Genomic DNA, 17,643 nt, shown 5'->3' on the forward strand with positions numbered 1-17,643 from the left:
AACAACCTACCATCAGCAATAAGTTGACAATTGGAAATCCTTGACATGACACATGTTGAAGCAGAGGACCTATAAAGACAAGATTCATCTTCACAGGGAAGTCTAATCCAAACATCAGCACTAAGTGGGGCAATTAGTATTACATTGCCACATCCAGTATCTTTGTCGACTATTAAGCAACCATGTTCATCATCCTTGCACAATAGGAGTGACAGAATTAAATCCCTTCCATATATGTTCAAACAGTGATTTGCTTTGGCAACTTTATGTGCTGGAACCTTGCACTGAGGAGGAATATCCTTCAATACATCACTTGGAGAGCTTTCAAGAATTAAACTATAGTACAGCTGATGAAGTTCTATCTTTAGAAACTGATGCTCATCTCGTTCTACAGGCAAAATCAAAGTGGACTCCAGAATTTCAAACTTATAAACAACAGGGCTCCCTTTATTTGTTGCAACAGAATCACAATTTTCAGCAACCGGCTGCTCACTCAAATTTGAAATCCAATCAGGTAACGAGAAATAACCTATTATGATGGCCAAATACTCGGGTGGCAGAAAACAGCATACATGCTGAACACCAACGCTCACTTCAAGTTGGGAGGTTGCTAGTCCAGCATGTCCTTTTCTCACACGTAAATTTAATGTAGATGACATATTTGGCAATGAGGGGCCCCAAAGAAAATCTTTGAAATTGCTAGTCCACCATGGTGATGTGACTATCAATCCCTCTATGGAACATAACAAATCCATGTAGTTATCATAAATTAAAAATGAGGATTTAGATGTTGGTATTGTAATAGTTCCAACAGTACATGACGAATCATGGAAATGCACTCTGATTCCACACAGATTAATATCAATATTAAAAATATCTGGCTCACATAAACTCTCTGGTGCAGTAAAAGTATCCACTCCAGATGTATTAATCACTGGTGAGGCATGAAAGGTTCTAGATTCCTTCTTCATAGCGCATTTTGGACTTCTGAGTTTTGTATCCTTTAGCTTAAAATATTTCCTCCAGTCAGGAATGAAATGACAAAATGAATTTTGAAGGTTACCATGAGAACCAGAATTGGAGATGGTAATGAAGGGATAGCAGTCCAAAGAAATGCTAGCATGGTCACAGCACCCATCTTCGGAGAAATTTGAGTAACCAAACCTTTGAAACTGAAAACCAGGCCTGTTATTTGGACTTTTACCATCCATCACAGAGCTACAGGACTTCTCATATGCATAAAATGACGATAGTCTTTCATAAAACCCAACTAAGAGCCCAAATATATGGGGATAGCAATGGAGATCAGCATCATTTAAGCCAAATGAGAACTTGTGGGAAACAAAATCTACACTTCTGTGAGCCTCATAATGCATCAGAAAGAATGCTTCAATGCATCCACTGTTGTCACCACAATTTCCATCTTGATTACTATTTCCAACATTCAGTGCCTGACGATTTGCAGCACCAGAAGCAAATTGATCGCCAGATGAGAACAAAATACAACCATCATTTTGATTTCTTAATGGGGAAGTGGTGACTTTTAATTCTTTGGTACAGACAAAGCACTCATCAAATTTTGTATGCGAGTACCTATAATTTACAGAACAGTAGGAAAAGCATAGTTGTGGTTTGGAAAGTTTAAACAATAAGAACCAAATGCAATAATGCAGAGATAAGTACAACCTCAACAGTTACAACATACCAAATATCTAATTCTTGAAGGAAAAGCTGGAGTTTAGAACTACATCCTTGATCATTTGCGAGGTCAACATGGAAACTCAGAGACTTCAGTTTTGCATCAATTGAGAAACCAAAAACAGATTCCCAAGGTTGACTGGACATTGCATTATGTGCATAGGGATTTCTAGGTATCAGAGAACTACTTTTTGCGTGCAGCATGTGTAGATGCACTACCAATGCCATTATTGATTCATATATTGATGGAGAAAATTCAGCAGTAAGTGATGGAAGAATGATGAAAACCTGAAATTTAAAAAATGATGGAGAACTGGAACCCCGAAATAAAATGAAGCACAATAATTTGGATAAAGGACATTAGTCATTTACTAAGATGTTAAAATTCCGAGATAAACATTTTTTGACAATAATCCAAAAAACAAATTATTAAGAAAAAAGAAAAAGAAGGGAAAAGGAGAAAGATCAACCATTTATTTAGACAATGAGCAATTGACACCGCATCACATAATAAAAAGTTGAAAAGAAAAACCCAAATAAAATCAAAAGAGATATGTTGTAGTTTCATACTTCTACAATCACATCAACATCTCTACCTATCTTTGAATCCTGGTAACTAATGCCTTAGTTATCAATAAGTTCAATAAGTTCAATAAGTCTTCTTCCATCAAATGGTGAAAAAATAGCCTCTTGAAAAAAAGGATAGCCTTCGACTACAATACCCAAGCTACATTGACAAAATTATAAAAAAGTTTGAGTAACACATGAGGCATTCATAAAGATACTGTTGAAATACTTTCTGTAAATAGCCTAGATTTATAGTGATTGTGTGCATAATTAGATGATATGATTGAGACATGATTAGACTATAATTAAGAAAATTAATTTATTTTCCTACCTAGTATGTATTCTTGTAAATAGTATATATACTCCAATTGGCTTGAGAGGAATCATCAAGCATCTTCCTTTTCCCTTTCTTTTTTCTTCACTGTTCCATGCCATGGCACCCAAGAAATTTAGCCTAGCTGTGAGTGGCAGATTTGCCAACTTCATTTGGAGACTTTCTGGAAATCAGTTGGTCTCACCACCTAGTCCACCAGTCTCATTGGCTTCCAACCAGTGATCCTGTGCAGCGCCGCCACCAAAAGCGCCTCCACGCGCCGGCATGTTAACAACTCTCCGACAATTTTTTCACGCCGGCGACTCTTCCTCCAGCATCGCCAAAGATCAGTGGCCCCAGACCACTAGGTCCGGTCACCTAACTAGCTCTTCTTCAAGCGTCCATTGTGAAGAGTAGCTTCGAATCTACCACTCACGGACACTGATCCTTTTTTTGGAAGATTCAAGTCTATTCTAGTCCCTTGTTTCAGAATCTCTGTCAACATGTCTGAAAAGCAGGATGCCGTCTATACAGATTCTGAGTCCTTTTTCAATTGCTACTGTGAAGTTGCAAGGAAGTAATAATTATGAGTCTTGAGCTACATCAGTAGAATTATGGTTTTTAGGACAGGGGTATGATGATCATTTAACAAAAAATGCTATTGATATCACTGCCACGAATAGTACCAACTGGATTAAGATTGATGATAAATTATGTGGTCTTCTATGGCATTCATTAGACCCGAAATTGCATGTTTTATTTCAGTCTTGCAAAACTTGTTATAAAGTTTAGACTAAAGCCAAAACGTTATACAATAATGACGTATAATGGATTTATAAGGTTGTGTCAGATATAATCCACTTACAACAGAATCATTGTACATGGCTAGTTAACCATATGTCTTCCTCTATTTTGGAGCATCAGAGTCCTCATTCAGCTCTCTTTCCTAAGTAGACCTCTAATCAATTGTCTCTGCGATTTTTTGGATTTATATATTTTGTTCATGACCATATTCTGGTAAAGACAAACTCCTAGTAAAATAAACTCCAGCCCAAATCTGTTAAATATATCTTCCAAATCAGTTAAATATATCTTTCTTCAAAAAAGTTACAAATGTTATGATCCCACTACTAACATATATTTTGTCTATGCAAATGTCACCTTTTTTTAAACCTCCCTTTACTTTTCTTCTAGTTCAATATACAAAACCTTTGTTCCTTACCATTGTTTGCTTCCTTCATATTATAATTTTATTTCCACTATGTCTGCTGTTTCTATACCCAAGACAATTAGAGAAGCATCGAATCATCCTAATTCCAGCAGCCAAAATAGCTTTTGTTCGTCTCCTTATCTCATTGGGACCCTTCATAAACTGGACATTAGAAATGCCTTCATGGTGAGCTCACCGGTCGTCTTCGACACTCTTTGTATGGTCTAATACAGTCTTCAAAAGCATGGTTCAGACAATTCTGTAGTTCAACAGTTTGAAATGTCTCGAAGTAAATCTGATCATTCCGTATTTTTTTGTAATAATGGTGATAGATGCATCTACTTGATGGTCTATAATGTTGATGATATTGTCATTATAGGAAATGATCATGATGAAATCTCTCAGCTTAAGTAACATTTATTCAGTCATTTTCAAATTAGGGAAATTGAAGTATTTCTTAGGGAAATTGAAGTATTTCTTAGGGATTGAAGTGGCAGTCTAAAGCAGATATTGCGATTTACCTCAGAATATTGTATTATGATTGAAGGGAATCTTATATCCTAAAAAAGTAAAAAAAACAGGATGTTGTTGCAAGATCAAATGCAACATGCGAACTCATTTGGTTAAAGCAACTTCATCATGAATTAAAGTATGGCAACACTGGCCAAATGAAACTGATATGTGATAATCAAGCTACTCTCTATATTGCACCAAATTCAGTTTCTCATGAGAGGAAGAAGTATATAGAGATAGATTGTCAATTTATTAGGACAAAGGATTGAGTCGGGATGCATTTCTACTAGTTTTGTCAACTCAAATGATCAGCTAGCTGATGTTTTCATAAAATCTCTTCGAGGTTCATGAATCGAATATATTTATAACAAACTTGGAGCATGTGACATGTACGCTCCAACTTGAGGGGGAGTGTTAAGATATTATCTGTAAATAGTCTAGATTTGTAGTGATTAGATTTGTAGTGATTGTGTGCATAGTCAGGTGCTTAGATTATGTAATGTGATTGGGATATGATTAGGCTACAATTAGGGAATTAATTTTCTTACCTAGTATGTATTCTTGTAAGTAGTATACATACCCAATTGAGAGGAATCATCAAGCATCTTTCTCCCAAAGTCAAAGTCTTTATTTCCCTCTTTTTTCATCATTGTTTCAGATATTATAGAAGAATAGAGTTCTTGCTAGGCAGAATGTACAATGACCGAGTACAATTCATTTAGAAGTTACAAACTAAATAATCCGAGTCGAAACAATCATGATAATCTATTGAAAAAATTTGGTTACCTCCATGTTTTTCAATATTGATTCATCAGAAATAATGCACAATGCAAAGGTGATCGAAGCACAAAATTTCTCCAAGATAGTGATTGTATGAGCATGTTGAGAAATCACTAACTTCAGCTGCAGCATATAAATTTTTATAGTTAGCAGCCTAATAAACAAAAGTGGCCACAAAATATCGAAAGGGAATTGGAGCAAACCTCAATATTTCCGAGTTCAATAGCAAAGTAATTATAGAGATCTTGAACTAGAAAATCTCTCAAAAAGTTAATGGTGAATGCTGAGCTTGAAGAATGATTCAGCATATAAGATTGTTCCTGATTAGTTGGAGTAATAGACTCCAAATCATATTTGGATTTACAATGAAGGGATCCCATCTCCATAACCTGCCCAATGCAGCAGATCAAACTATGATAGACATAAATAGACAAAAACAAAGCAACTTAATGATTCTCATGACAATAAATTACAGAAAAATGCTAGAATACTGAGCAGAAAATCTCAAATGAAGAAGAAAATAACAAATGTTAAATGAATAAGTGTTGAGTTTAGAGGTTAAGCCTAGGAAGTAGCAATAAAGAGGATTTACTTTACTAGAGAAACAACTACCTGGATCAGGAAGCAGAAAAATAAAAAGAAAAAGAAGACGAAGAAAAGCACAACTATGCCTTAATCTCAAATTAGTTGGAGTCGGGTATATGGATCTTTTGTTGCTATTAGCTCTATTAGACACCGAGTCCACACTCCACATCAATATTCAAGAATTGTAAATCCTTTGACTTTAATTTAATTCAACATGATGTACCACCAAACATTCAAGAAATTAATTACCAAGTTACACTGTTCTGAAATGGCATTTCTCCCAGGAATGATAATAATGAGATTCAAGATGCTAATATCCCAACTGAGTTTTTTATGACTTGATAGTGCATACCTGCAAAAAGTAAATAAAAACATAAATGCAAAATTAAATGCATGGGTGACATCCAGCAATTAGAAGGGGATATGACATCATTACGTGTACAAAAGTTCTAATTTATCAAAAGCAACTGACAGTTAAATGAAGAACTCACTCAGCTTTTGATAATAAACGTGTCTTGACATCTTTAAACCCATTTAAAGACAAAAGGACCTGTAGCAGGATCAATATTAAAGTATCAACCAGAATATTACATGCCACATCATCTTAAAAATTTGAAAGCACTATCATTTAAATGTTAGACAAGGTTGTCCACGAAATAAAACATGATATGATGAATAAAGAAGAGAGCATAGCAGTGATTTCAGACATCGTTCTTGCTCCTCAGGTGAAATGCTTAAATATGTTTTAACTATGTAGACATACAATTGAAATGGCATTTCAAATATCACAAAATGTACTTACCTTTTCAATTGAAGCTACTTTTGAGTTGTCTAATAGGATCCTGTAATTTCATAATTTGTGGCAATGGTGGCCCATACCCAATTTCACATGGCTACAATTGCTACTTGTTATAAAGTTGACAGACACCTATTTATAAGTTTATGAGAAATGGCCACAATGGCACAATCAAACAGAACAAGTAAAGTTTTAGATTTCTGTCTTCCTTAAGGTCAATTATTTTGATCTCCATATGCATATTCCTACAAAGTTTTAGATATTTATGCAACTTGACTATGAAGATTCTTAAATTTGAGTCAGGCCTAACTCACCCCAAAAGCTAGCTCAAGGAGGAGGATTGCCTATGGCCCATATAAGGGGCACATTACCCCTTTCCACAACCGATGTGGGATTCAACAAAGATGATGGATTTATCACACATCCTAATCTTATCAACTAAATTTCATCCGATAATTACTATCTAAATATTCCTTTCATGGAAAGTAACTCCTAATCCTTTGACAAGTGATTTCTAGAATTAGTAAACCCTCAAATGATACAGGTGTATGCTGCATGGTGATACCACACTGATACTAATTGATTCTAGAAGCACTCAGAACTTTGTATTTGTGACGGCAATGTGTTTCTAGTTTTCTACGTTTAAAATTTGTATAAAATAGATCATTATAAACTTAAATCTATCGGAACACTTTATGCAAAATCACCTCAACGGCATTGGCTAAGTGAACTAATGAGCTTTGAGTCCTTTGCTGAATTAAGAGCAAGCTGACAAAAATATAATGCTCTGTCTCATGATGGGAAGACAAAAGCGTTTTCTAGGCAGTTTCATTGGAGCAATTTGTCAAGTGACTCATCCTAAATAGTTGGACCTGTATTCCTCAAGCGTTTAGGATTTTCCCATTACCTGTCCTTGGAAACGATTCCATACTCAAGCACATAAAACTATATTTTTTCATTCTTACATTCAGATTAATGGATTATCACATGTAAAAATCAGGTTCAAATTTCTGATAATGCCTCAGATTAAGAAAAATAGCAAAATTGACTATACTTGTCAGTAATTCTCAAGTGAAGGTAATCTATTTTGGAACCCCAATGCACAAACAATTGAAACCCTGTAATTTGGTTTTGCTGTTATTTTGTTTCTATTAATTCCTTGTATCATTTTGGTTAAAATCCAAAAAATTTTGGAAAAATTTCATCATATCATGTGAAATTCTCAACTGAATGCCTGAAATGACTGTCTGCTCTCCCCCAGGTACATCATGTATAGAAACAATTAATGCTGAAGTAGCAGACAACAGCAAACACAACAGTGCAAACTGTGATCGAACAGACATTAGAACTCACCCTTTTGTTCTGAAATTCAAAACATTGTAGTACAGTGAAGAACTCCAGGAGTTTTAAAAGAAATTCCACATCACAATTAACTTCAAGTGGTTGGAGCATGACCTGCATGCAGAAGATATGGACTGGAAATTGCAAAGTGGAACTACTAAAAACTAGGACCAGGAATATGAAAATACCTTTATTGACAATTCAACCTCTTGTTTTCGTGACTCATCTACTTGGATTCTACAAGAAGTTGGCTTATCCTCTGGTTCTGTTAGAGACTGCAGGCAAGAAAAAAAGTCACAATGACATTTTTTACATTGATTGGAACAGAAGTAATTATTGAGGAAAATGACAGGATATGCTGTTCATCAGCCAACTCAAGAACTAGTAGTAGTCAAAGAACATCTTCGGTGCATCTTAACTTAGTCACAAACATTAAACAGAGGAATGAAGAGTTGCCCAATTAGTGGAAGTTTTCATGATTTTGGAAGTCACATACTTGTTTTCAGTTGTTGTTGTGGTTTGAGAGTCAAAACAACTTTATGAGAAAAAAAATCACCAAGTTAGATGTTGTAAAAAGCTTGTTTGTTATTTTAGTGCTTGTGACTAAAACTTCTTGATGAATTGAAATAGCAGATTTTTAGAGAGGGGATAAGCTAGTTTGTTAAATTTAATTCTAGAATTCCAGCATTTGTCAAATTTAATTTTTAATCATGTTTAGTACTCTCCTACCAAGTACCAACATATTTAAAAAGTGCTTTTCTCAACAACAGCTCTTACAACAAGGCTAAACAGCGTGCAAGATGGTTGGTCACTTTCTTTCCTAAAAAACTGAGTCATGTAAAATATTGCATCCTAAAACCATTACTTTCCAGAAAACTTCAGAAGGAAAAATGACTACTCATACACTTGTAACATATATAGCTCATGTATAAGAATACAAACCCTTCCTATTTGTAGGATAACCATCTCATCACGTGGATAAACCATTTTTCCCGACTTAATGGAGCAAAATACTGAAGCTAACTCTTCCTGAAGTTTGCACTCCACGACTGCATCTTTAATAATCAAGTCAGCAATTCTTTCACTGGAATACCTGTAAAAGCGGTTGTTAATAGTTACCAAGAAATAAGCAAGAAAATCACAAAGTTGTTCAGTAGATAACTGAATAATATAATAGCAAACTACCAGCATAAATTGCATTGACAATAAAAATTAGCAATAGTATCTATCAGCAACCATAAATATTGACATAAGAACAGAGTTTTGGTTGGTCAAATCCACAATTCTTTATCCAAAAGAATATGTTATTATCAAATGTTCTTCAAAATGAAGAATTCTGTAGGCACTTGAAATGGAGTATTCATAACAAAGTCCCATTGTGACTATATAGTCTATCTTTCATTCTTTCTAGTGATGAAAAGCTCTAGTAAATGGGACAGGGCATCCCACACACTTTGGGGGATAGACTAATTATTTGACCCTTAATTATACCTGCAAGCAAGCCAAGTTGAGATCAGTGTTGTTAAAGGCGACCTGTGGTCGAGGCATCGCCTGGCGCCACATCCTTTTTTTTTTTTTTTTTAATTTTAAAGGATGTTAAAATTAAAACCCAAAACCCTTCTTCTGTCCCTATACCTTCTTCTGCCTTCTCCAAACAGCAGCCAGTCAACACACAGCCTTCTCCAAACAGCAGCCATCATCCCACACCAGTCCACAGTTATGTGTCTCGTCTCATCTCCTCTTTCTTCTTCTTGCTTCTCCACCCTTCTTCTCCCGATCTCCTTCTTCTTCTCCGCCCTTCTTCTCCCAATCTCCTCCCTTCCTTCCCACTCATTATTCTCTTCTCCACATCATTGTCTCCACTCTCCAGCCAATCTCTAATAAGAATGGGAGTTGTTGTGAATCTTGTTGTTTATTTAAAAGTGAATTACAATGGGTGTTGTTGATCTATGATTTGTTGTTCATTTATTTGTGAGAATTTTTGTTTATTTATTAAGGGCAACACTAAATGGGTCATGGGTGTTATTGATTTTAAATTGTTGCTTATTCATAATTTATTTTGGTGGTGTGACAGTGATACTAGTCTAGTAGTATACCTAATGCCTTGTTAGTTATTTAATTTGATTAGATGATATAATATTATAATTGATTTTATATTTTTGGTACTTGCTATTACATTGGATTGTTCAGTTTAACTTGTTTTTTGACATATTTATTAATGCTTTATTTTATATTTGAAATCTTGACGAATATTAAGTAATAGACTAGGCTAGTAGTTCTATTCAATAGTCTTATTTTATATTTTATTAACAATACTTTATTATATATTTTATATTATTCTAAATATGAATGTTAATTTGTGTACATTATATTTATATATCTAAAATATATAAAATTTTTAGCTTCTGTTGCCTTTTTCAAAGGCATCACCTCACCTCTCACCTAAGGCTATAGAGACCTCGTCGCCTTAGTGTTGAGGTGATAATGCTGGTTGAGATTTGTGAAGCATAGGCTTAGTTTATTTATACACAAGCTTCAAATTTAGGCTTCCGCTGGCTTGTTTGTTAAATGAGATGAGCCACGTATACATCTTGTCCATATAAATCTGATAACCTAAATGACTAAAAGTCTTTCATTTATTAACATTCCATGTCACCAACAAAGATGAGCCAAACTTTACTTTAACTCAGACTTGGTTCATTTATTGAATGGACCTTAAAATGAATCCATGAGCTTGGCTCATTAACTGTAACAAAATGGCTCAAGTGAGTTTTAATTGACCCATGCTTCAAGCAACTCATTAGTGGCTTCGCTAACATCAACTAATTATATGGAAAAAAAAAATTCTGTTACAGTCATCATTAAAAGCCTACATAAGAAAGAAGAGTACTGTATAATAATAATATAATTAGATTCCAAGAATTCCAAGGAATTTGGATCATTTGAGAACAAGCAAGTTACGAGAAGCAATTAATTTTGATCCGCAGCATATAGAGGATAAGCAATCATACTTGCTTTGCAGAGTTGCAGCAATTTGACCCATGCTTAACTTGACTGCACATGTAAACATCTTAACACTTGCATTGGCATCCCCACCACATGATACTGACGGATGGAACTCTGTAGCTTCATAAATATCCTGCAGAAAATATGACAAGTTAGATTATCTAAGGCTAAAATGAAAATGTTGTTTTTTCACTCATGCAATGAGACTTAACAATCAACAATCGTGCACATCTACCTTTACAACGTCATCAGAGACAACACCAGAAAATTGACTAGAATCATCCGTTCCACCAGCACCAAGCATGCCTCGGGACAGCCAATTCAACCATCCTCTGGACCTGCCTGAGGTATGTTCATCATTTTGTGACTTCTCAACAGAAATATTGGCACCATCCACTCCCATATTTGAAGATGACGAGCTTGACAAAACATCCTGACGGCAAAGCAAATGCCCAAACCATGTCACCAGAATGTCACTAGTGAAACATGTATGAAGTCACAACTTGTAAGAAGACATAGACTCTCATAAAAAATTGGGAACCAAATCTGAAAATATCCAAAATTCTTGAACATTAAAAACTCAACCAAACAAGTTTAGTCATAACAACATAGTAAAGTGAATTTTGCAGTATATTTAAACTAAAATATACCTGCAGCTCATGTTCAGCAGCAGACCTATAGCTCAAGATATCATCTAAATCCGATTCTTTCTCCATTAGCTCCAATTCCCGAAGAATATATTCATCAATTGACTGATAATGCCAAATTAAAAAAAAAAAACCAAAACAGGTCAGCAAATAGCAATTTTCTTTTCCATGAACTTTAACTAAGCTTCAAATACTCCTCGTCTTTAACGAGATTTTACACAGAAGGACAAAAACACAAATAAGACTAAAATTTGCTGTTATGAAAAGGAAAGAACGAAGTTACCTGTTCTTGTTGAAGAAAATCTAGTTTAATCTTGTACAAATTGATATACTTCCGACGAGAATCCCTGTGATTAGGGTTTAGGTTTAAGCAATATAAGAATTTGACAAGTTAAAACATTTGCTTCACTGGGCCAAAATGCGAACAACCAAAACTAACTAGATTAGTGAAAAAGAAATAGAACTACATGAGCATACATGTGCACAGAAATTTGTAACCATTTCAATATTTAAGATTCAAAAACTAATAAATGGGAGAACAGGATTGGGACGAACAAGAAGCTCCAGAAAAGCAAGTCCAAAGACTTGAGATATTTAAAGCATTCTATGTCTGTTTTGCTTATCAAATTGCTTTACAGGCAGAATGAACAGGAGCTCCTGCTCAAAGCCATCCACTGCTCCCAAAGTAGAACCATCTTCTTCGCCAGACATGCTTTTCCAACAGTGAGCATAATTTTTAAGAAATTTTGGATATCCAACTTCTTCCATCAAGCCCTAGTAAAACAACATGAATTCCTTGAGAATATCCCAAAAACATTGTTCAAGGGTACAGGTGACAGTGCCAAACCTGTAACGGTAACAGCCCCCAATACCTGTACTTTCTTGAGTTATTTTGCTTTCTAATAACATTCAACTTGCAAAATCTAGTTGTTCGTGTCAACTCCCGCTAGTTCTACACACCAATGATAAAACAGTGTAATCCAAAAGATGTCCTACATTACGACAATTGGATAAAACTGCTTAGATCCTTTGTCATCTGACCAAGACATATTGTTTCCCACTTTCCTAAATATTGATACAACACAAGATGCAGTGCTTGGCAGGGTTATCATTCAGAAATCTTTCACTACAGAATCCAACTAAAATGGTTTGCTCATGGATTGACATGAATTCAGAAGTAAAATATCCCTCATAGAAGTTGAAAATGTGGCAAATCAAATTAAAATGTCCCACTGTTAGGAGTCATCAAGGAGGATTGTTTTATCCATTGTCGAATCCACATCGGGAATAGGGGTTATGTACCGTTATAAGGGTTTTGGACACTCTTCTCCCTTGAGCTAGCTTTTGAAATGAGTTAGGCCTGACTCACATCTAACATAATGCTCTCCATCCTGATGTTAAGTCTCCTTAAGTATTTCACACTCTAGTTTATTCTTGGACGTGAGGACGTTTATTCTTGGACATGAGGGGTGTATTAAATCCCACATCAGTTGCAATAGAAGTTATGTGCCCTTGTAAAGATCTTGGGCACTCCTCCCCTTGGGCTAGCTTTTGCGATCTAAATAAAATCCTCCTCATCCGATGTTGAGCCTCCCTTAAGTACTTCACGTTCCGGTTTATTTCTGGGCATGAGGGAGGCGTGTTAACAACCATCTGATTCCTCACAAGAGGAACCACCTTATTTCTCCAGTCATTACTTCCTTTATATAAAGGTAATCATTACTGACTGTTATGTAAGGTTCATAACAGTCGTTGCTTTTTCTTTTACTTTGTTTTTAGCCGACAATCTTTTTTTTTTTTTTTTGCTGCATTCATGTGAAGAGCAGCAGAAGAAAGCTTTTTTGGGCTAGAAGGCTAACTTGCCTTATTAATTCAGGATGTCTTCATTTTCTTTCTAGGCATTTTGCCATTTGCTCTCAATATTCACCTCTGAAAATTTAGAATTATAAAAAGAAAGAGAGAAGAACAAGATTAAGTTTTACATGGTTTAGCTATGCAGAGCCTACATCCACAAACTCAAACCCCCAAAAGGACTGCATTTTATTCACTTGTGCTTTTTTCATTGCACATAGAACTCCATGTTTATAGTGGGGGATACATAACATAGATTGAATGCTATCAATAATAAATCCCTCCTAAGATTACATGATTTTCTCATAGTCATGAGATTTCCATAAATCACTCTTAATATTCTTCATTAAGAATAAATCTCATTAATTTTCACATACCCCCTTAATGAGATTTTGCAAAAGTTGTAAATTTAATATCAAGCACTCTAGCTTCTTCTTCTTCCACCTTTTTCCTTCCAGTACGACTCTTTTTTCTTCTTTTATTACCTTTTTATTTTCTTTTGGAGTTCCTTTGTCCTTGGATTCTTCCTAAAGAGGATTGGAGGGTCTTGGACCCTAAATTTGCAAACCCAGGTTGTGTTCTTGAAAGCTTTTGGGATTTCAAAACCAAAAGGAGAAGAGAAGGAAAGAAAGATGGACACATAGGGTAGGGACTTCAGACCCTGGCTCTACTAAATTGTAGAATAGATTCAGGATTTCAACCCTTGGCTCTAATGAAGAAGAAGAATATCATAGACTTCAAACCAGATTCTGATATCAAATGCTATCAATAATAAATCACTCCTAAGATTATGGTAATCAATCTCATGATCTTCTCACAGTCATGATATTCTCATAAATCACTCCTAATATTGTTCACTAAGGAAAAAATTAATCTTAACGTCCACAGTGAAATGTAATCCTTCATTTTCCTACAAATTTTTGAGCTCAAGACCGTATATTATCAAATAGACAAGGTAGTTTTGAAGTGAAGTAGAGCAAAGGGTGAGCTATTGTTATTTTTTCTAAGTTCTACATATTTTTCAAATCACTTTTAGGTAAAGGCATAAATAATTAGCAAATAATATAGAGAAAGTTTTAGGGTTTAAAAATGTTTGCTAAATATAAATTTAGGCATTCACAAGATAAGATTTGAGGAAAAAAATCACCAAATTAACTTTTGAAATTAATTTTCATAAATTAAATAGTATATTTAAAACCTAATTTTAAATGACAATCAAGATGCCATATAAATCTTCTATCATCCATTATAATATAAAACTTATGTATTATATAAATAGTGAATAAATATAACTCTTTGAGGTTTTGTGTCCACATATGTAGGCTCTCTATAGCCAACCATGTAGATCCTTCCCTTGTTATTTTCTCCCATCTTTTATGTCATTCTAAATATCTACATCATATCAATGCATCACCAACCACATGGGCCGCCAATAAGCATTTCATACCCTAGGTGTTCAATCCTAGCATTATGGGTGCGGGTAATACTTAATACCCATATTAGTTTGTGATAAGAGTAATGTACCTCTTATTAAAATGGTGATAAAGCCTATGGTTTGAGTCCCAGAGCCACTCTTCTCCCATTTCCACCTCCTTTCATTTTAGCCGAGGATTGAAGTCCCCAAACTAATTTTCTCCTCTACTCTCCTCCTCCATTTTAGCATTGGGTTTGAGTTCCAAAGCTATGCTTCTCCCATATTGTCCTTCATTTTAGCCTGGCGTTTGCATCCCATATCTTTTACTTTTCCTCTTATATTTTCCTTCTGGATTTTAGCATGGGGTCTGAGTCTTGAAACTACTTTCTCCAAAATTCCTCCTCTTCTACGTGGAATTTAAGTTTGAAAAAGAAGTTCAAAGAAAAGAAAAGAAAAGAAAAAGGAAAAAGCTAGATGATGGATAATAACTAAAGCAAAAATCTCATCAAGGGATAGTTCCAGAGTTCATGAGATTTCCCTTAGTTTATGAGATATGAATCATATGAGTACGAGAAAATGTCGCAATTGATTAGCAAAATCATTGGCTTAATCAATTGACTTGATTACTACTTGTATCTTCAATTATAACTATGAAATCTTATGTGTTATTTAAATGACGCAAGTGAATAAAATCTAACGTTTTGAGGCTTTATGCCCATAGATGTAAGCTCTCCATAGGTGAACTACGTAAATTCTTCTCATGTTATTTTCTCCATATTTTCTATCATTCTGAATTTCTTCATCATAAAACATTTAACATGGTATAATATGGATGAAAGATTGAGCACACCAAGGGAACAGATAAACACAACTACAGAGTTGTGACAAGAAGCCATCAAACATTAAAACCGCATTAAAATTAGAGTTTCCACTATCATAAAATTTCCCAAGGTAATAATTAGTCATGCTCTAACATTAAACCCTTTCAAAAAATTGTGACCAAGATGTGATCAATGTGAAGTCTATAGTGCACAAGAGCTGACACACCAAAATGGGTTAATTAACAAAGGAAGACTACAAGCTTATGCAAATGGCGAAAACTTACAGTCGCTGCCCAAAGTATCTCCATGATGTTTTCTTCAACTTCCCGCGAACATCTGACAAGACAGATTCTTGTGCATAGTGCCACCATCGTAACTGCCAACCATTATGCTTTCTAGCTAAGGAATGGCCCCATGGACGGTAACGTCCATACCTGCATCATGAAGTGACAAATCGAATTAAGCATTCCTTTGAGCTTTAGATACCACCAACATAGACAGTGCAATTTCAATTAAAATAAAATCTTTGACCTAGATACAAAGAAATTAAATATAGGCAATCAATCAGTCTATTTGACTAAACAATTTAATAAGACATTAATCACAAAGAAAATGTTCAAGAATTGAATGAGCACTTTTGTTTATGTCTTTAGGACAAGGGAGATTTCTGAAGTTATGAGAATTATAGTGGTATTGAACTCATGGAGCGAAGTTTGTGCAAAATCACAGTTCTGTTGGATGACCTTTACACAAAAAATCTGACATTTTTGTTAACTTTTGATACTTGACCTTTATAAAAGTGCAACTGTTTAACCCCTATGCTCGGATGTGACTTGCACACGTTCTAAATTTTCAAGGGTTGTAATAGTTATATTTTATAAAATTCGAGGTTAAATAGATACAATTTGTCAGATGTTAACAACGAAAGTCCATCTTTCACAAAAGTGGATTACTAAACAAATTATTTGAGGTAAAAGCGAAGTTCTAATGATTTTTTACTGATCTAAAAATTGATTATGGATAAGTTATAAAAGATGTTTATGGTGGATTACAAAGGTAAATTCCATTATAGTTACCCACAACAAAGATCAACTGTAACATCTAAAAATTCATTATGGATAAGTTCTAAAAGATGTTTTATAGTGGATTACAAAGGTAATTCCATTATAGTTGCCCACAACAAAGATCAACTTTAACATCTCATAGATGAATTCAAGGAAAATGAATTTTAGGAATTATTTTGACCTGATTTTTCTTCTTAATATTAAGAAATTTATGTTTCAATTACCTTGGAAATTTAATTAGATGGCAGTATTTTGATTATTTATGAAACCTATTGTCTAGAATTTCTTCGAGTTGGTTTAACGTTTCCTTATTTTGGGATTCCTAATCCTAGTAATTGTAGAACCCATGTCTGTCTAGATATTTTGGTAGAGATTATTTTTGTGATATTGACAATTGATTTTGAGAATTACTTTTCATAATGTTCTTCTTGGTTCTACTTCTACATTACTTATCTTTTGCTTTATACTGGATGTTAAATATATGAGAAAAGATATTTCCTTCCACGTGCTTTTTGTGGCTAATCAATGTTGACTATGACGAAAGATGCCACAAAAAAAGCAAGGAGCAATGAGAATGCTTTGCAATAATACAAAAAAAGGCACATATAACCTGTGTTACTCAGACTAGGGTAGGAGTGTCAGAAAAGGGTACATATCCTTGTGTCTGACTTGTCAACTTTATAAATTAAAAATAGAAAAAATTACTATCAAGTCCCTGAATTTTTATGAAATTAACTAGTTTGTCCTATTTCAAAATCACACAATAAAATCCAACTCTTTAGTCCTTCTATTAAAAAACTATCTGTTATCTTCAATTATTTGTACTGTTTAGTTTCTATAGTTTTAATTATACATATTTCTTGGTGCTTATAATTTTAAATATTCATACTATTTAGTCTCTGACCAAAGCTAAAATAATGATTTTTTTGACAGAAGAACTAAAGAGTTTGATTTTTACAAAATATCGAGATATTTAATAAAATTTATAGTAATTCTCCCTAAAAAATATGGAGAAATGCATCTAAATTCTGACATAG

General features: G+C 34.4%; 1 protein-coding gene across 6 annotated transcripts in view; it reads right to left on the bottom strand.

Annotated features, from left to right (window-relative positions):
• The window catches only part of LOC110625875, a 52,784-nt gene that overhangs the window by 16,149 nt on the left and 18,992 nt on the right, over positions 1–17,643 (bottom strand). For 4 of the 6 annotated variants that reach the window (XM_043962060.1, XM_021771560.2, XM_021771561.2 and 1 more), the window contains exons 12-24: positions 11,740–11,803; positions 11,460–11,561; positions 11,045–11,242; positions 10,815–10,942; positions 8,746–8,896; positions 7,992–8,078; positions 7,816–7,917; positions 6,158–6,216; positions 5,916–6,018; positions 5,285–5,470; positions 5,088–5,204; positions 1,706–1,986; positions 11–1,593 (exon numbers count right to left, since the gene is read on the bottom strand). In XM_043962060.1, coding sequence (XP_043817995.1) covers positions 11–1,593; positions 1,706–1,986; positions 5,088–5,204; positions 5,285–5,470; positions 5,916–6,018; positions 6,158–6,216; positions 7,816–7,917; positions 7,992–8,078; positions 8,746–8,896; positions 10,815–10,942; positions 11,045–11,242; positions 11,460–11,561; positions 11,740–11,803 — 3,161 coding nt within the window. Of the gene's footprint in view, positions 1–10; positions 1,594–1,705; positions 1,987–5,087; positions 5,205–5,284; positions 5,471–5,915; positions 6,019–6,157; positions 6,217–7,815; positions 7,918–7,991; positions 8,079–8,745; positions 8,897–10,814; positions 10,943–11,044; positions 11,286–11,459; positions 11,562–11,739; positions 11,804–15,826; positions 17,524–17,643 lie in introns of those variants that run through there. The other 2 variants (XM_043962062.1, XM_043962061.1) reach the window with 2 other exon arrangements.

This window comes from Manihot esculenta, chromosome 11 (assembly GCF_001659605.2).
Source record: "Manihot esculenta cultivar AM560-2 chromosome 11, M.esculenta_v8, whole genome shotgun sequence".
NCBI classification, from domain to species: domain Eukaryota; kingdom Viridiplantae; phylum Streptophyta; class Magnoliopsida; order Malpighiales; family Euphorbiaceae; genus Manihot; species Manihot esculenta.